The sequence below is a fragment of the Arachis ipaensis genome, chromosome B6, assembly GCF_059453495.1.
Source record: "Arachis ipaensis isolate K30076 ecotype BB chromosome B6, ASM5945349v1, whole genome shotgun sequence".
Classification (NCBI taxonomy): Eukaryota; Viridiplantae; Streptophyta; class Magnoliopsida; order Fabales; family Fabaceae; genus Arachis; species Arachis ipaensis.
Window position 1 is genome coordinate 20,555,093 of NC_142441.1, and position 20,669 is coordinate 20,575,761.

At 32.5% G+C, this 20,669-nt stretch overlaps 2 protein-coding genes across 5 annotated transcripts; both read right to left on the reverse strand.

The window, feature by feature from the left end:
- Positions 1-2,092: 2,092 nt before the first annotated feature.
- Positions 2,093-3,498, reverse strand: LOC107648058 (SKP1-like protein 11). The gene is made up of 2 exons (XM_021104203.2): positions 3,202-3,498; positions 2,093-2,266 (listed from the first exon to the last, which is right to left on the reverse strand). Exons 1-2 carry the CDS (start codon positions 3,496-3,498, stop codon positions 2,093-2,095), a joined length of 471 nt encoding a protein of 156 aa, XP_020959862.1.
- A 6,646-nt stretch (positions 3,499-10,144) lies between these two features.
- Positions 10,145-13,179, reverse strand: LOC107648059 (uncharacterized). 4 transcript variants are annotated; one of them, XM_021104205.2, is made up of 5 exons: positions 12,683-13,167; positions 12,392-12,448; positions 11,800-11,917; positions 11,424-11,698; positions 10,145-10,465 (listed from the first exon to the last, which is right to left on the reverse strand). In XM_021104205.2, the coding sequence occupies exons 1-5, from the start codon at positions 12,832-12,834 to the stop codon at positions 10,444-10,446; spliced, it is 624 nt and encodes a 207-aa protein (XP_020959864.1). In that variant the 5' UTR covers positions 12,835-13,167; the 3' UTR covers positions 10,145-10,443. The 4 variants fall into 4 exon arrangements, with proteins under 4 accessions (XP_020959864.1, XP_020959866.1, XP_016207565.1 ...); XM_021104207.2 differs by having other exon boundaries at positions 10,146-10,465; positions 11,467-11,698; positions 12,683-13,161; XM_016352079.3 differs by lacking the exon at positions 12,392-12,448 and having other exon boundaries at positions 10,147-10,465; positions 12,683-13,179.
- Positions 13,180-20,669: the final 7,490 nt, after the last annotated feature.

Below are 20,669 nucleotides of genomic sequence, written 5' to 3' on the forward strand. Positions count from 1 at the left end.
TCCTGATAGCACCAGATTGGGAGCCCCAAAATTCGAACCCATAGTGCCCCTCAATCAACCACGGGCCACCAAGCATGACCTTCTCACGATTTTCACATGCATCGAATTTTACCATGAAGTACCCAAACCCCACATCAAGCAGATCAAAGCCACTTTTGATGCGCCAAACCATCCGAAACTTGTGTGAAAGAGCTGTGTAACTATAATTTTTATCAAGAACCTTGATCACTAAAGCTTCTCGATAAGGCTCTGCCAAACAAAGCTTGGCTTCTTCAGTGAAGTTTACACATGGAGGTTGGAAATCGCCCTGCTTGCCCACCACCGTGGCTATGCTATCCCCAGATAAAGATCCTGCAAGTGCAAACGCCTTCGATTTCTCTGGACCAATGACTTTATCTTTAAGGGAGATCTTTGTAGGATTTGAAAAACCCTCTCATGAAAAACCCTCCTTGGCACCGGATGCACCCCCATCCACACTCTCCCCCTTATTTCTTTCGACGGCATGGCCGCCATCCTCACTGTGTTTCGCCTTCAAACACTCGTTCCCGCTCTCTCCTTCTCTCTCTCCTTCTCTCATTCTCTTTGAGTACGGAGTACGTACTCGTTTCTGGTGTTTTATTTAATTTTAAAGTAGTTTTAATTATTAGGTAATTATAACAGTGGAGTTTATTGTTAGTTTGTGGGAGTTTATCAAAATATCATATATCAAATATATTGTGAAAATTTTTAAAAACTTCCCTTAAAAAATACCCACAGATATATATAAATGTTGCAGTGGGTGTCTGATATTCCGAATTGGAGACCTAAACAAGTTCATGATCATCATGCCTTGGATCATTGCAATCATAATAATTGTTCTCGAATATTCATCAATCAAAATCAAGTAAGTAATAATGAATTTATTAATTTATCTACTCTGTACATATAAATAAAAAGAAAGATATTATAATATAACTATTTTTTTTTTACAAAACTAGTATGTGAATACTAAAATCAGTAATCAAATAAGTTATTATATATTTATGTATAAATATATATTATTTAACTTATTTTTAATATATATTCTATACACATAGTTGATTTTTGTATGTACAATTAGTATGATTGATTTTTTTTATTGTCTTTCATTCAATTAAATAGCTTTTTTAAATTTACTAATAATGAATTTATAAATTTTACAATTCAGATTTTAACTAAAAGATTTTATTAGAAAGACGAGAATAAAAAATATTCTAGATGTGTTTATTTTTTCTATAATTATATATATTATATTTTTTAAAATTAGATTTAATAATAAGTAATAAATTTAATTTCTTTTAATGTTTATTTTATTTTTAACTTATTGATTTAATTTTAATACATTAATAATGTAACAAATATATTTACGTGATGATAATATATAAAAAATAAATTATTATTAATAATCCTGATCCCATCTATATTATTAGTAATTTTGTAATATTAAATTAAAGCAACAAATTAGTTATGGTTGGTGTGATAATAGGAGTGCTGCATTTACTTGAACAAGTACAAAAGCAAAGAGAAAGTTAGACATGTTCCCATCTCTTCCATAAAAAATGTGTGGATCAATGGGCAAGAAAAAATTGCATGTCTAAGTACTACAGAATTTATTATTTTTAACTAATATTTTTAATTATTAATCTAATTTATTTAATTTAATAATATAATAATATATTTTTAGTGTATATTATTTTTAAATATAATTGACTAATTATTAATAAAAAATAATAAATTTTGTTAGCTATTTAATATTTTTTGGGCTAAGAATAATATTACATCGTTCACATGTAAAAAGTAGTACTTGAACTAAAACTATGCAATATGCATGTTATCCATATAGAATAGGTCAACGGATTTAAATTTTAGATTAAAGAAAAATAAAACTAAATTAAGTACTAATAAAATGATGACAATAAAAGAGGTTTAACTAAATATACAATTGAAAAGAAAATTGTACAATATTAAAAGAGCCAAAACACTCTCTAACATCCCCATGTTGAATACCAGGTGTTGATCATCATATAGAAAAAATTTTAAAACAAATAAAATTAAAGAGTAGACAAGATTTGTTCTAATAAAAATGTGGGTACTCCTTGCGATTTTGTTCTTCCTCTTCAGGAGTGAAGCCATGATCTTTGATGTTGAGGATTCTGCGTATCTCATCTATTTTCTTTCCCTTTATCATATTTTTTATAGTTCCGTATATCAGATCCAAGAGATTTCTGATCTCAAGGTAATTTGCTGCCTAAATTTACAGTAAAGAAATCAATACATATATACCAAAATTAATTTACAATGGGCACTAATTAATGCTATTTTATGTTTGTTCTACAAATTAATTTACAATGGGCACTAATTAATGCTATTTTATGTCTGTTCTACAAATGCTGCCAATAAATCTAAGAGGGTAATCGGTAATGTGATCAACATTAACATTAACAATAAAGGAAAGAACAAAATATAGTAGAAGACTAGAACTCCAGAAGTATATACTATTATATATAAGAAACTTTTTTAAAAGTTAGTATATGATGAAAATCAATCTATTAAAAAAATTTTATTTTAAATTCTAAATTTTAAATTTTAAATTCTAATAAAAATTAATTAAAAATATAATCTTACGATTAAAAAATTTGGTAATATTAAATAATAAAAAATTAATCTCTATACTTAGTAAAAATTTAAAAGTTTTAAAAATTAACTACGAACATAAGATGTGAAAAAAAAACCTTTTCTTAAATTCTAACCATAAATGCTAAATTCTAAAAAATTGAGATTAATTTTAAAATTACTACTAACTAAAGATTAATTTTTTTGTCCTTATTAATTTTTTACCCTAATTCTAAGTAGTAAGTATCACAACACACTCACATTACACATTCACCCACAAGTAATAAAGGGCTATATTCAACACTTGACACATTTACCAAAGTTTGTATCGGGATAGGCGGTTTTGTTGTTCAGAAAGACCAAAAGCTGTGGGAAAAAGAATTTTTTTTTGTTTTTAATTAATTTTCAGTGGAAAGACAAAAAAAATGGCGATTATAAAAATTGAAGAGAGATCAAAAGCAGTTTTTATTTTTTTCAGTCATCTTCGTCAATATATAATAGTATATCTATATTCATAACATGCATGTGCAGTAGTGTATGAGAAAAAAAGAGAATGAGAGGATTAATCACCATCAACAAATCATAAAGGCCGTTAGAATCAACATTGAGAAATTGAGCATCCCAAGCCTCAAGATCTTCTTGGTTGTCGTTGTGGTGGTGAGTGTGATGTGTACAATAATCGATGACCTTCTTGAGAGTCTTGGAGTCAACGCAATCCAATGGAATCTTGCTCTCTTCATGGTTGTACGATCCATCTTCCATCATGTTGTTTATGATCACCGAATGTTGCACCATCACTTGTTCTTCCACACTGAAAATCTCCTTTTCCGAACTGCATAGCATGATCTTCTTCAACGGCGAACCCATCACTAACAATAATAATAATGTATTGCTTCAACTATTTGATTAATCAGAAAACCAAAAGTGTTTGGAGTTCAAGGACTATGCCTGTATAGTGTATACACTGACTCAAGGGCTTGTGTTGTATTTATATGACGCAGATAACAGCACAAACTCTCTTATTTTTTGGTTTAAATCTTTTATTTACAAATTATAAATATAATAATTTCGGGTATTATCTTATCTTATCTTATTTATGAAATATAATCTTTGAAGATCTTTACAAATCTTTCACTACTATGAAATCTTTGCGGCCAAAGTAACTGTTAATTTGTTATATTTTTAAATTTAAAAGTACCACCTTTTTTAAAAGAAAAATATAGTGTTTTTAAAAATCGGATTAATCATCAAATCGTTCTAGTAACTAATTTATTGGTTCAATTGGACTAACTATGGTTTAACCGAAAAAAATCGTTTTATAATAAAATAAAATAACAATAAGAATAAAATAAATAAATAAAAATAAGAATCTGTTTAAAATTCTATTTCTTTTGAAAAAAATAAAATAAAACGAAAAATTAATATTCTAAAATTGAAATTTAGACTCATGTACTTACAGGGTAATAAGATATATGCATCATGCACTAAGTCACTTTTCTTTAATTGACATAATTTCAAATAGTAAATTAAGAATTAGAATGCAGAAAAATAGGGCTAATGTCACATATGATGTACACTTAAAAGAATAATTCAATATAGCTCCTCTATCATCTTAAACCAGAGTTAGTTGATGGTATACAGTTACCAAAGTTCTTAAACACACCAACGCAAGATGTACTTCAAAATTAAGCAATTTCAAGTGGAAAAAACAATTTTTATATAAATTTTTTTATTTTTTTCTTCGTAATATTAAATTTGAAATATTTTTTTATACTACTAATTTAATAGAAATATAATTGACAAACAAAAAATTAGTAATTGTATCTATTCTTCTTAAAAAAGTTTTGAATAAAATTATCTCTCTCCTTTAATTCTTCTCAAAATCTCTCTTATTCTTTTCTATTCTAAAACTTTTTTCTTACATTATTACATTTTGCTGGAATATATATATATACTCAAAATTGAAATATGTATATTTGTTAACCTAAACAAAGTTATATGTTCAAAATCAAAATTTATGTATGTTAACCTAAACAAAGTTATACCACTATTTTTTTCTATTACATCTTTTTTTTCATTACAGTATTACTTACATATAGAATATAATGGTAGTGATACTTAGAGTCAAAATTCAAGAAGATCCACAAATTTTGCTTCAATTCCAAACTTTACAAAATATTAAAAATTTGTTACTTAATTATTATTATTATTATTATTATTATTATTATTATTATTATTATGCTAAACGAATTGCTTCTTAAGCGTAATACGTGCAAAGATCATAATAAATTTTTGTGTGTTTCATATGTTTGAGATAGATTATATAATTTTTCTTTTAATTTCATAAATCAATGAGATAAAATGAAATAGGAAACATTATACATATGCATAACACAGGCTACTACGCACTAATACATTATATAAATAGATATGTTTTGTATTAAAATAAATTTTTTTTATTTTAAATAAAATATTTAAAAAATTATATTAGAATATTAAGATTCAAAAAGTGATTCCACAAATCAGTTTTTCAATTATTGAGTTTTATTATATAAATTAAATAATAATAAAAATTATAATTTTAAAAAATTTTAAAAATTTAAAATTTTAAAATAATTACTATATTATTTAATAAAATTTAAAATATTAAATTTTTAAATATATAATCAACAATAATTTGATAAACTCATTTAAATAAAAAGAATTCACATAAAAAAAATTACAATTTGAAAATGTAAAATTTTAAAATATAAATGACAAAATAACTTTATAAAAATTTAATTATTTTTATTATTTTATGTAAAGAGAATTTTGTTTATTAAAGTTTAAAAAATGATATTAAAATTAGTAGTATCAAAAAATATTTTAAATTTAATATTATAAAAAATTATATAAGGACTAGTTTGATTAATTTTTAAAATTTTAGGAATGAAAATGACTTACGTCTGGACTTTTAATGATTATTTTGATTATAAAAAACTTTTTTACATGTTAAGTGACGCGTCAATCCATTATTTTGTGACACGTGACATGTTATTATGCCAAGTGGCACTTAACGTGATACATTATCATCTAATTGACAGAATGACTAATTTGACTTATATTTTATTTTTTAAAAATTAATATGACTAAAAAAATTATTTATGAACTAATTTAAAAAATGAGTGATTTTTAGTGACGAATTTCACCTAATAATGTCATTGCATCTTAGCACTGTCAAAGTTGCTGTCAACACTAAAAGTAGGTTCCACGTGTTATATGACCTAGATGTTTCCTTGGGATAAAATAAAGCAAGTTAGGCTTATGGCAGAACACGACTTAAAATTTGGGGGAATGTGACAAAAAATCGATGTTGTAATTTTCGAAACAATACTTTTAGTTGATTTAGAGGTTTTATAGTTTTATTAAATTTATAAATAAATTTTTATACTACACAAGTTTATAATTAAGTGTTCATACTTTGTAAAGAAAATTTAATTATGTCCTTATTATTACAAAAAAGTTAAAAGAAGAAAAAATCCTACTATATACCTGTAAGAATTAAATTAATATATATATATATATATATATATATATATGGGTTACACATTCATATATTTTTTATTCAAGTTCATTCAAGCTGTCTCAATACTAAAAAACTTAATCCCATTAAATAAGTATGTATTTATGCATCCAAACTTCCAAAACGTTTAACATTCATTTGTGTCTTCATTACGAAAAAATATTCATTCTTCAACCTCGAAATCGCCACTGGAGAAGTTCAAATTTTTTTCAAAATCTCTTAAACTTCCATCGTGTTCTTTGTGGAAACTGCTCCTACTTCAGAATTGCATTAAACTTTCGAAAGGAAGAAGAAAAAATAAACAAAAACAAGAACAGAGACTCCACAAAGTATGAAAAAAACTGTCGTTATTATGTTCATTTGATTCATTTGATTAAAATGTGCATGTTTATGCTTGTCAGTGTATTGAGTGAATTATTGACCAAATTTTTTTGTCCTTACAGCAAAAATGAAGAAGACAATGGTGATAAAGAAAGAGAAGCCGCGCTTTAACGTAAGCATATGTACACATTAAATATATTTATCGCCTTTCATTCGAATAAAGTCTATTTTGTAATGAAATTGCAAAAATAAAAAATAAAATAATGGTTAATTTCTTATGCAACTGATACGATTGATGCAGCCCCTTTACTCTCTACTGCTGCAGCCTCTTTACTCTCTATTGCTGCTAGATCTGCAAGATGTGTTGCGAGCTAATGAAATTCAGAAGGAATTGTACAATATTTGCATATTATTAATATTAGCAACGACCGCATAAGTTTGAGAATTTTATTTTTAGTGGCTTTAACATACATACGTTTGTTTTGTATCTCTACTTTGTAATTTTATCTCTGTTGTAATTAGTTTATATTCATCTTTTACTATACTTGTTGCTTAACATCTTATTGTTGTGTTACCAAGAAAACTACATTTCTCGGGTTTTTACTATTTTATTTTATTTTATTTTACCAATAAAATTATTTTAGGATAAATTGTTCATCCACAACACATCTGGTCTGCAGAATGAACCGAACATGTTATTAAGGTAAAACAATTATATATATAGTATTAAATGAACGGAACATTATTCATTATATAAAATCAAATTCAAAAAAGTTTTCTACATAATGAATCAAACATGTTATTAAGGTGAATCAACTATATAGTACTAAATGAACAGAACATTATCCATTATATAAAATCAAATTCAAAACAGCTTTCTGCAGGATGAACCGAACATGTTATTAAGGTGAAATAATTGTATAGTACTAAATGAATGGAACATTATTCATTATATAAAATCAAATTCAAAACAGCTTTTTGCATAATGAACCAAAGACGTTAATAAGGTGAATCAACTGTATAATACTAAATGAACGGAACATTATCCATTATATAAAATCAAATTCAAAACACCTGTGTCTACAATTTAGAAATTATCAATTCAATTCAATTCAATTCAAAACACCTGCGTGCATTCAATTCAATTCAATTTAGCAATTGTATTCCATTCAATTCGATTAAAAAAATAATCCAAGCCTCGTCCGCTTGATTCGTTTCAGAAGAATAATCCAAATCGTTCTCATTCAACTGATTTGAAGTTAAATCATTCATTGTTTTGATAGAATATTGAAATCTGAAAACGAAGAAGATAAATTCACAAATCAAAGAAGAAAACAAAGAAGATTAGAAAGAAGAAGGACAAGCAGCAGAGAAGAACAACAAATATAAGAGAAGAAAAAAAGAAGAAGAACGATGAGCAGTAGAGATTGCAGATCCAAATCGTTAACGTTAAAAAATGTTTACGTTTGAAGAAGAGATTTACGTAATTCTATTACGTTAATAGGAGAGAGAGGAACGCGTGTGTATTTCACGTAATTTGGGGAGAGGGGGGAGACGCGTTAACAAAAAATTACTTGGATGACTTCGTTAGGTTTTTTATATGGATGTGGAGTATTATTGTATACGATAAAAACTTAATTACAAACTAGATTTATTGTCATATATCAATCTTTTTTTAAATTCAAAAAATTCTAATTGTTTGTTCTTTGCCGTTACAAAAAGTATAGAAGACATTTATTTTTTTTCTAAAACAAATTTTGGAAACAATTGCTTTATAATTGTTTTACATGTATTGGATTATAAAGTATTATTGATTAATAGTTCTAATTTATCTTTCTAACTATTCTTAAAATTCTTAAATGCTTAGAATTCATAATATATATATATATATATATATATATATATATATATATAAAAGAAATTTAGAAAATAATTAGAAAAATAATGTAAGATTTTCTAATTATTTTTCTTAAATATAACAATGAACTAAATAAAGATAACATATTATCTTTTTAGTAGATTAATGAAAATATTTTAATTTATGTGCAATCAAAACTTTTTTACTTGTAATTAAGTAATTATTATTTATAGAAAATTCAATTAAGTTTCCAAAAATGTATACCTAAAAATATAATATTTTTTTAGGTGAAGACTTACAAACAATTATTTTTATATAAAGTTAATAGTTGAGAATCATTAGATAATGATTTAATCAAATTTGTTTAAACAAATTTGTCAAATTATTTAACAATTCTTAAATATCAACTTCACATAAAGACAACAACTACATGTGAGTTTCTACTATGAATAAAGTGCTACATCCAAGCAAAATCCTTATTCAAGTTGTTGTAACAAATTTTTAAATCACGCGCTCCTTTGCACACGCAAACTTTTCTTCTTTTCTTCTTTTCTTTTTCTTCTTCTTCTCTTTCTTCTCCTCCTCTTAGAGATTATCAATTCAATTCAATTCAAAACACGTGCGTCCATTCAATTCAATTCAATTCATAATGAACTGAACATGTTATTAAGGTGAAACAATTGTATAGTACTAAATGAACGGAACATTATCCATTATATAAAATCAAATTCAAAACAACTTTCTGCATAATAAACTGAACACGTTATTAAAGTGAAACAATTGTATAATACTAAATGAACGGAACATTATCCCATTATATAAAATCAAATACAAAACACCTGTGTCTACAATTTAGAGATTATCAATTCAATTCAATTCAGAACACCCACGTCCATTCAATTCAATTCAATTTATAATGAACCGAACATGTTATTAAGGTTAAACAATTGTATAGTACTAAATGAAGGAACATTATCCATTATATAAAATAAAATTCAGAACAGCTTTTTGCATAATAAACCGAACACGTTATTAAGGTGAAACAATTGTATAGTACTAAATGAACGGAATATTATCCATTACATAAAATCAAATTCAAAACAGTTTTCTGCATAATGATCCGAACACGTTATTAAGGTGAAACAATTGTATAGTATTAAATGAACGGAACATTATCCATTATATAAAATCAAATTCAAAACACCTGTGTCTACAATTTAGAGATTATCAATTCAATTCAATTAAATTCAATTCAGAACACCTGCGTTCATTTAATTCAATTCAATTCAATTTAGCAATTGCATTTCATTCTATTCAATTCGATTGAAAAATAATCCATTAGCAAAATGTTGGGAATGTTGATATTGTTGGTGATGATGATAACGAAAGAGGAGAAGAAGAAGAAGGGAACATATGCGTGTATTTGAAAGAAGAAGGAAAAAAAAAAAAGAAAAAGCGCGTGTAATAACGCTTTTTTAATGAGAGTAGTTTTTATTGGTATTGGATAAACTTAAATGAAAAAATACTTGGATGTATAGCATTTTATTCTACTATTTTTTAACATTTTTTGTAACTACGACTTAATTATAAACTTTTATAAAATTTGAAGATTCAACTACAGGATTTTAAAGCATAATAACTTATTTATAAATTTAGTAAACTTATAGAAATTTCTAGATTAATTAACTTATTGCCAAATCAGTAAAATGATAGAAACTTACAAATTAATTAAACCTATACTTTTAAGTATAAATTAGCAATTACACGAGTAGTTTTAGTAAATATCATTCCAACAAAATCACTTTATTGAACTTAGTTAGAAGAAAATGTCTCCCAAAATTTTGCCTAAAATCAACTCTCTAGAATTACATGCAATCTCCATAAAATCTTCTTCGTCTGAACAAAAAGTCCTTGTTTAAGAACACACTTCCTCAACACCCCATCCTGTTCAACAAATCCAATATTTGATAATACAAAGATGGCAAATAAATATCCTTACTCCCGCAAAGGAACTTGCAGATATTGTAAGCTCTCACTTCCATCACTAACATAACTGTGAACTCATCAAGCTTTAATACGGATGGTAAATGCACCTGCAGAATTATTTGAAAAAGCATACCGATTATAAACAAGGAAAATTTTCAGAAACAAACATTAAACATTACTTCCCTATTTTCACATTGAGCAAAGATAAATGCTTTGGAACTACATCTTTAAGATGAACCAAAGAAATAAACAAACTGCAATGCCAATAGTTTTCCATAAATAAACAGAACAAAACATGCATTGCTAGCAATGCCAATGACAGCATCAAATATTCCACACAAAAAAATATAAATAAATTTATCCAATGATGTTAATATCTCTGATTAAGTACACCTACAATAGTTTCTCATTTTTGGGGTCTAATGGATTTAGTAACAACAAAGAACCTGCTAATCTTACATGCTTTTTTCGATATAAACAAGGAAGGCAAGCTCAAATAAACCTCAATTTTGATGTCCATTGTCAATACACGTGACAGATATTTTGAAACAAGGAGAGTACTTATTAAGTAACAATACCCTCATATTCTTAAATATCCAACTAAGAGCGATTAGAAAGATCCAGTAGGCTGTAATGAGTACAATTGGGTTTTAATGAGTATCATTGGACTTGGCCTAATTAATAGAAATAGGTTTGAATATTAGATATAATTAGTGGTATATAAAGGAGTATTAGACTCATTGGCCAGCGACAAACCCTTAAAGGGAGCTCAGACCTGTGATGAGTTAGTCTTTAACTTGTCGGGGTGGGGATTCCGTGGGAAACCAAGAAATATAAAGGAGTATTAGAAATTGTAATAGGGGAATGAGGAAAATTGTAAAATGTCTTTTGACATCTCTTCTTCTCTCTGAATTTCTTCTTTTTCTAATAAATTTTCTTCCTTCCTATCCCTAATTCTTCTATACCCTTACATAGGCTACACTTTTTTTAACCATATTCAAACAGATGGAGTGATTTCACATAACAATCTCACCCCCTATGTCAGATAATCATTACTTGACTTACAAGGTTATCTCTGTATATGTGTGTGAGAGAGAGAAGTACGCACATGTTGGAAGGGTTAATATATCTGCAGAAACTGCACAAAGAATTCCCAAGTTTGAAAGAAATCCCCTAAGGATGCCACACGGGAAATAAAGATGCATCTTCATTGCATGTGTTGCCTTGTTTCCAGCTGTAGGAGAGGTAATATCTTCGGGTGACTTACCACTATCAGCTAATGGATCAATTGACATGCGTGCAAGCCAGCAAAATTTATTATCTTGCAATACAAAGGTACCCTGCATCAATTAAGTAGCAAATCAAATGACAAACCATTCCAATCTAAATTGATATGACGAGTTGTCTGCGAATTATGAATTCATCTGTGATGATAACACACCCTATGGTTTGTCCTCAAGTTGTCTACATGCTTCTTAAAGAGCTCAAGCCAAAAATCCTTGCAAATGAACTTGATGGCTTCCAGATGATCATTGAATCGTGGCCGCTCCATGGTGTACCTGACCCGAGTTTGTTAAGAACACATGCACATTTTTGCCCAATTCATTAATATTTCAGGATTAACAACTGCAAAGAGACATTGTGTAGAATAGATATAGAAGAAGCACATTGAAATGACTTTAAAGGCTTAATTTTGCATTTCATAGTTATCATGGCGCCATTTGTTTTTGCATCTTCATTTGGAGGCTAACCCTTTGGGGAAGTGGTCCTACTTATTAAAAGCATAAACAGATTGATAAACCAACTTATGCTCTCCAAAATTAAAAGTGAAACATTACTCTCTAAAATATCTATGTTTCTTATAGTCATTTGAGATCTAAAGCACAATTTTACCAAACACTATATTTGTGCCTTTTGCAAATTGTGATAAACTTTTGCTTTGTTTTTTGAATTTAATTTTGATACACTGTCAGTGTAAAATCATTTTACATGTGCATCCAATTACATAAGGCCACCTTACCAAAAATAACTACCTTTTACATTGACTGCTTAAATGGTCATCCAAGAGAATGATTGTCCTCGCACGAACTCTGTATAAAATGTTTTACACTATCTATGCATCAAAATTAAACTCTTTGTCTTTTTACCAAACAAAACAACCATAACTTTTGAAGAGCAGTTTTATAAAGATAAAAGGGTTCAACAACTTTCTAAGAATCACAACAATACCAAACCCAATTGATAACAGATCTGCAGGCACAAATTCTAGTACAAACAAACAATAGTTTTAAGGTAAGGAAATTGAAACCATCGAACTCTTTTACCTTTCAGAGAGCTGGTGACCAACCTGGTATCCAATAGCCTCGATCCTGCGAGCAGCAAGATCATGCTTATTAGGGTAGAATCGGTTGCAATAGCACGAAACCACCTCCGTCAACAGGCTATCCAAACAACTCTCTGAAACTTCTCTAACCATTCTCAGTCTTTAACTCGCAGGAATGGAAGAACCAGATTCACTATGCACCCTCAATCTAATTTGTGCTTTGCTTCCCTATTGGTGAACCTTGAACACCAAGGCGTATGGAAAAGAATTGAGGTTGCAAATGTATTACATTAACTGCTAATGTGCCAAGCACAATGCACAATTAGAGAAGGTCAGATGAAGTAGAGAAAGAATTAAGTGACAACTGTTAGAATCATTCTTTCTAATCATCTAACGTGCCAAGAATTAAGCACATAAATCATTCAAGCATTATTATTAATTAAAAAAAACACAGATGTATAAAGGTAATATTTCTTTTCCATTATGGTTTAGAACTTGATTTGCTTTTTTCTTTCATTTACATTCTGTGATTGAAAGTTCTATGATCCAGTTCTTTTCATAGTAAAAATTATAATAATAATAATTTGAGAAAAATTATAAAAAATTTATTTAATTTATTTAATTTATAAAAATTTAATTTATTTTTATTTTTTTAATTCAAAAAATTTGAGAAAAAATATAATAATAATAAAATGTAATTATGAAAAATTAACAAAAATAATAAAAAAAATAAAAATAACTCGTGTCCTTTAATAGTGTCTCTATGTCCTTAGTGTCAAGATAAACACAAAATACACTAATTTAATATCTCTAAACACAATATCTCTATGTCCTGTCTTGTCTCGTCTCAGTGTCTTTATAAACAAAGACCTAGGCATAGAAGAAGACATAACATAATTTAGAATTTCTTTAAGCAATTACTTCTAAACAACATGATGAAATTGTGCCACGATTTTTTTTGTCCATTAATCATCTTTTAAGAATTTATATATATTCTGTTCTAATTTGAAGTAACAGACATGTATTCTATTTTAAATTGCATTAAACACCAAATACAAATTGTATCATCTTATACAACTAAAATGTGGCACAAATGCAATGAAGCAAAGTCTCAATTTTGATTTCCAAACTAGGAATTAGCACTAACTAACTTGAACAAAAAAAAAAACCATGAATTGATTTGTCACAAGGTGAAAAACAAGCAGAACAGCAATCATAAGAGGGCAAAGAGGGCAAGTTTAACAACCATTCTTTCCGCAAAAGGAAGATTCCAATATACGCACAAGCAGAATATAAGAATAATCGCAAAAGATGAATATCCAAGAGAATAAATAAAACAACAAATCATGAATCAAATAATAGCCCAAGAGTGGGCGGGCGATTGATTTGTTTACGTAGGAGAAAATGTGCGTCGAAACCGTGTCTGAATTGCTACGAAATGCCCGGTCCCAATGGGGCGAGAAAGTGTCTTGTCTTCTCTCTTCGCAGTTACGTCGTCTTTTATGTGTGTGCTCTTTGGGAACTATTTGTTTTTTTCGTTCTCTCTCATTTAGGCGAATCCTTATACCTTCTTTGTCAGATTAGGAGTTCTGCACTCTAGGAGTGTTATCGGTTTGGTTTGGTTTTGAACCAAAAATCAACCGAATTAATCTATTCGATTTTCACAGAGTATTAATTAATTGGTTTATTGTATGTGCAACAACCGAATCGAATCGAACTGAACCAAAAGCGATTTGGTTCGGTTAGTTTTTTCGATTTTTAAATCTTAACTAATAGAAAATTAATTTAAGTAAAATGATATTCAAAACAATTAATAAACTGAAATAACATTACATTACATTCAAATTCAACACAAATTCAACTCATTCCAACAACTAAACATAAAACAAACACATTTGTTAAGTCTCAAATTTTCATTTCAATGCATTATTAAGCCACTTCTTCGGTTCGGTTTGATTTCTGTCGAGCCAACCGAAAACCGAACCGAACCGATCGGTTTAATTCGAAAAAAACTCGATTTTTTCGGTTTTCTATTCAGTTGTTGTAAATTTCGGCTCGATTTTACGGTAAATTTCAGTTCGATTCGATAACTTACACCCCTACTGCACTCTTGTTAAATTTAATAAATTTCAATTCTTCGTTTATTATATTTTTTAAATTATTAAAAATGAACCTAACAAATAATTATTCTATTTAATTTGTTTTTATGATAAAAAAATAAAAAAATATATGTAAAATAATATTTTATTCACTTATTATAATTTACTAAGATAAAATTATTTATTTTTTTAACATTAGTAATTTATTTTACGTATAATATAAAAATAAATAAATATTATATGAGTAAAATACATATATAAACTGTTACGATGGGTAACCGGAGATGGTGGGCTGGACTCGCTAGGTTGGCCCAATCGTCTGAGGAAGGAAGCCTTCGAGCGGGTCTGCGCCTTGGGGGCCTCCGTCCGACTTGTGAGTATGAACGAGTGGGGGGTGGTACCTGCAAAGACACTCCGATGCCTAAGTCAGCAAGGGTGTGAGCAGGTCTAGAGAGTATTGGGTCTTAGAGATACCTGAGAGGTGTCAGTGTATTTATAGTGGTGAACCAATAACCACCGTTGAAGTAGTGCCACTTTTTTAGGGTGATAACCGTCCCTTTATCTTAGGGAGGTTAAGATATGGCTCCTGGAAGTGGTTAGAGAGATCCTAGGGGCAGCTACTCATTTAAACGAGTGATTATCTGCCAGCTAACCCTCGTCCCCGACTTCTTTAGGGTAAGTCTGATAAGAACCGACTTCGCAGGAGGAAGGTCGGTACTAGGCGAGGCTCAACCCTTCGGATTGGGCCTTTTATTTGGACCTGGGCCTTATCATTGGGCCAGGGTATGAACAGTGCCCCTACTCGAGCCCAATTTCTTTTAAGATTTGGGTTCGAGTATTCTACTCGGGAACGCAGCCGACTTGGGAGGGAACCGACGTGTTTGTTTGGAACCGACGTGACTTTCGTGACTTTCGATTTTCACAGTTACGTCTAATCAAACGTCGCGTCTGTTAGATGTTCGCGTAGGTATTAATTACCTTGGTAACGGTGCACCTATTTATGACTGCCCCGTTTTTACCATTATGCCCCTAACGTGTTTATAAATACTTCCCCTCTCTTTCATTGTTTCGTTTCTGCGATTTTTCAAATTTCCTCTTCACCTGTTCGTGCAGCATTCTTGCGTTTGAAGGCTTTCATTTCCTCCAACCTTTTTCAGATAAAGGTTAGATTTTTCTTCTTCTCCTTTTGCAACATGCTTTCTGTTTGCATGCTTTTATTTTTCGGATGGATAGGTTGATTCGTAGGTTTTTGTTTGATTCCGTACTTCCCCCTTAGAGACCATGTTTTTTGATTTTCTTTTCTTTTTTTCCCTTTGTAGGTTTTACCAACCCTTTTTTAAAAGAAAGAAAATGTCTTATGTTGAAAGTCTTGCCCAGTGGGTTGATGTTACCGTCCTGGGGGAGGAACCTTTGGTTGACACCGAATTCATCACCAACCTTCGCACTCATCACCGAATTTGTACTTCCGAGGAGGATGAGCCGAAGTATGAGTTGGTGGTCCCGGGTCCGGAAGACCGGGTTTGCTTCGGGAGGGCCACTGAAGCGGCCCCTCATTTCTTCTTTATGTATGAGAGCATGGTTACCCCTTTGGGTGTCTTTCTTCCATTTTCTGATTTTGAGATGTCGGTGTTGCGTCACTGCCGAGTTGCTCCTACTCAACTTCACCCCAATTCCTGGGGTTTTTTGAAAATCTACCAATTTATCAGCCATGCTTTAGACTTTCCGACTTCTTTGAGAATTTTCTTTCATCTCTTCCATATGACCAAGCCCTTCAGTGGGCAAAATAATAAGCAACAATGGGTGTCTTTCCGGGCTATACAAGGTCGGAGAGTTTTCACCCATTTTGACGAATCCTTTCATGACTTCAAAAATTATTTTTTCAAAGTTCAAGGCGTAGAGGGTCACCACCCCTTTTTCTTGGATGAGAATTCTTCCCCTCGCTTTCCCTTATTCTGGTTAGAGGCTTCCCCCTGTGAGAAATATGGTTTGGAGGATCTGGATGAGGTGGAGGCAGCCATTGTGGGGTTCCTCCGAGAAGTATGGGGGAGGGCCCCATATCTGGATACCAAAAAATTTCTCCAGGGGTCGTCGTCTTTTGTCCAGACACAACTAGGTAGCCTTTATCTACTTTGTTTCCGACTTGTTTCTACCGACTTGAAGTTTACCGACTTGTTTTACTAATTGTTTTCTTTTACAGAGATGGCGAGGAAGAATTCCAATGAGTCTTACCAGAGAGTCCAGGAGGCCAAGGCGAGGTCTCACGCCAGAACCGGTGGTGCCAGGGTAACTAGCTCTCCTCTTCCTCTTCCTCCCCCTTCTTCCCGAAATTTGGGGACTCCTTCTCAACCCATTGTTATTCCTACTTCGGCTTCTTCTCAGCCGTCCCCTCCTCCCCGACCTTCTCTTGAGCCAGAAAAGAAGAAGCGCAAGGCTTTAGAGTCTGGCTCTTCTTTTGAAGGTGAGGCTAAGGTGGATGCTCCTGCATTTATCCGAAAGTTCATCTATCCCCATACCCGTATAGGTATGGATGATGTTTCTATTCGGAACCACCTCACTATTCTGGCTGAGGAGAGCATCAGGGCGGCGGAGATTTGTGCCAAGTTCCTTGATATTTTTGAGAAGACTTCTCTTAGCTCTCTGGGTTCAACCTCTAAGGTTGAAGAGTTGGAGGGAAGGCTTCTCATATATCAGGAACATGAGAAGGAGTTGAAGAAGGAGGTCGCCAAATTGAAGGAGGAGAGGGATGGCCTCCGAGAGAAGGAGAGCAAGTTACAAGCCCTATGTAACATGGAGGAGGGCTTGAGAAAAAAGGCGCAGGAGAGTTATCAGAGTTTATTTGAGGACCTTGTGGCCGTAAGGAGGGATTTGTTGAACTCTCGGACTGCCTATGCCGAGTTGGAGGACTCTATTGCTGAGGGGGCGGAGGAGGCCTGGAGGATTTTTAAGGAGCAGGTCGGAGTCCTTGCTCCCGACCTGGATCTCTCTCCTTTGGATCCTGACAAGGTCGTTATTGATGGTGCCATAGTTTATCCCCCTGCTCCCGCGGTCGTCACCGAGTCAGATTTGAAGACTCGGGGGCAGAGGATCATTGAGTCCCCTCCTCGTCGAAAGGATGTTCCAAGTTCCTCCCGACCTCTCGGCACCTCTTCTCCGACTCCTATGGACACTTCTCTCCCTGGTCCTGATGGCGCTCCGACTTCTCTTCCCGACTCTGGTGGTGATGCTCTTTAAAAATTTGTTGGCTATATGGGGGCCCGGCCTGTGGGTCCCCTCTTTTTTAAACTCTTTATATTTGTGATGGTGGTATGTTGACATTTGCCTTGGCCTTTTATGGCCGTAAACAAAAATATTTATAATTGCCCTTTTTTGGATAAGGGTTTTATTTAACAAAAATACCCTTTTTGGTATAAGGGTTTCAGCTACCTTTTTGTGTGCATGCTTTTTTATTTTGATTTTTCGAAGTCCCTTTAATCTTTTTTGAAAACCTTTTGCTTGTCTGTCCTTCTAAGCCTTTTCGCTTTAAGGGCTTTAGGACATTCTTTAAGCTTTTTCCTAGGTTTTTCGATCTCTTTCTTGTTATTCCTTACACTCAACTTTGTTTTATTGAGTTCTATGACTTAGGTTATTTTTGCGATGCGTTTTCTTTTCTACTCGGTTTTTCATTTTGACTTATGAGTCGGAATGTCTCCGAGTTTCTCACGATCAACTTTTATAACCTCTTTACACCGACTTGTACCTCGTCGTTTTATCCTGACGACCATCTAGGTTGGTTCATGGGATTTTCACGTTTTGTCGAGCTTAAGTCGGCGCGTTTCGTAGGAAGAAAAATAAACGAGAAGGAATTTATAAGAGATATTGTAAAAGATCTTTATTAATTTGGGAAGGTACTTTACTGCTACTAAGAGCTTTTAATAATCTTTTTCCCCTTAGCCACTACTATGATGCCTCATTAAAAATCCTTCTTCAGAAAAAACCCTTTAATGTTTGGGAAAAAATCGTGAAGTTGGGAAAAGAGTACATCAGGGAGTAGAGTTCGCTTTTAACTATAATACCTTTTCATATTACAAGCATGCCACGATATTGGTAACTCGGCGCCGCTTAGGTCGGTCACCTTATAATAACCTTTTCCTAAGACCTCGCTAACTTTGTAGGGTCCTTTCCAATTGGTAGCGAGTTTTCCTTCCCTCGATTTGTTGACTCCTATGTCGTTTCTGATTAGGACCAGATCGCTTAGTGTGAAACTTCTTCGAATGACTTTCTTTTTGTATCTGGTAGCCATCCTTTGCTTCAGCACTGCTTCTCTTATCTGGGCTTGTTCTCGGACTTCGGGGAGCAACTCTAGCTCCTCTTTGTGCCCCTGTATGTTTCCGATTTCATCATGGAGAATCACTCTTGGGCTTTGCTCACTGATTTCTACTGGTATCATGGCTTCTACCCCATAGACAAGTCGGAAGGGTGTTTCTCCAGTAGCAGATTGTGGCGTCGTCCGATAAGCCCACAACACCTGTGGGAGCTCTTCTGTCCAGGCTCCCTTTGCTTCTTGTAGTCTTTTCTTCAGCCCTGCCAGTATGACTTTGTTGGCTGCCTCGGCTTGTCCATTGGCTTGTGGGTGTTCCACCGAGGTGAACTGGTGTTTGATTTTCATACTGGCCACCAGGCTTCTGAAGGTAGAGTCGGTGAACTGGGTTCCATTATCTGTAGTGATGGAATAAGGTATTCCATACCTTGTGATGATATTTTTGTAGAGGAACCTCCGACTTCTTTGAGCTGTGATGGTAGCCAGTGGTTCTGCTTCTATCCACTTTGTGAAGTAGTCTATCCCCACGATCAAATATTTGACTTGTCCTGGCACCTGGGGAAAAGGACCTAGCAAATCCATTCCCCATTTTGCGAAGGGCCATGGAGAAGTTATACTGATGAGTTCTTCGGGGGGAGCTACGTGGAAATTTGCATGCATCTGGCATGGCTGACATTTTTTCACAAACTCGGTGGCATCTTTTTGCAAGGTCGGCCAGTAGAGTCCAGCTCGGATGACCTTCCTGGCTAGCGATCTTGCTCCGAGATGATTTCTGCAAATCCCATTGTGAACCTTCTCTAGCACTTCAGTAGTCCTTGAGGTCGGTACGCACTTCAACAATGGTGTCGATATTCCCCTTTTATAAAGGATATTTTTCACCAAAGTGTAATGTTGTGCTTCCCTCCGAATTTTCTTGGCCTCTTTTTCCTCCTTAGGGAGGACGTCGAATTTTAGTTATTCGACCAGAGGATTCATCCATCCGAGGTTTAGCCCAGATACCTCAAGGACATCTTGTTTGCCCTCTGCTTTCACTACCGAGGGTTCTTGGAGAGTTTCCTGGATCAGGCTTCTATTGTTCCCTCCTGGTTTGGTACTTGCTAACTTGGAGAGGGTGTCTGCTCTGCTATTGAGATCCCGAGTTATGTGTTTGACCTCGGTTTCCGCAAAGCGCCCGAGGTACTCCAAAGTTTTTTCCAAGTATCTCTTCATATTTGGATCTTTTGCCTGATACTCTTCGTTTATCTGGGAGGTCACCACTTGGGAGTCGCTGTATATCATCACTTTTGTTGCACCGACTTCTTCTGCCAGCTTTAATCCAGCGATCAAGGCTTCGTATTCTGCCTGATTATTTGAAGCTGGGAATTCAAATTTGAGGGAAACCTCTATTTGGGTTCCCCTTTTATCAACCAATATTATGCCTACGCCGCTTCCTGCCTTGTTTGAGGATCCATCTACATAGAGTTCCCATGTGGTTGGCTTTTCCTCTTGGTCTCCTGCATATTCCGCTATGAAGTCGGTAAGGCATTGGGCTTTGATTGTCGTCCGAGTTTCATATCTCACGTCGAACTCGGAGAGTTCTATTGCCCATTGAA

Bases quoted from the DNA above. Each gene is read 5' to 3' on its own strand.
- LOC107648058 (XM_021104203.2), bottom strand. From the start codon at position 3,498: ATGGGTTCGCCGTTGAAGAAGATCATGCTATGCAGTTCGGAAAAGGAG. The intron at 2,267-3,201 runs GTGATTAATCCT...CTGTAAATTTAG, and splicing joins GCCTTTATGATTTGTTGATG to GCAGCAAATTACCTTGAGAT.
- LOC107648059 (XM_021104205.2), bottom strand. From the start codon at position 12,834: ATGGTTAGAGAAGTTTCAGAGAGTTGTTTGGATAGCCTGTTGACGGAG. The intron at 11,918-12,391 runs GTAGTTATTTTT...AACTCGGGTCAG, and splicing joins TTAAGCAGTCAATGTAAAAG to GTACACCATGGAGCGGCCAC. The intron at 11,699-11,799 runs GTGTGTTATCAT...TAATTGATGCAG, and splicing joins ACTTGAGGACAAACCATAGG to GGTACCTTTGTATTGCAAGA.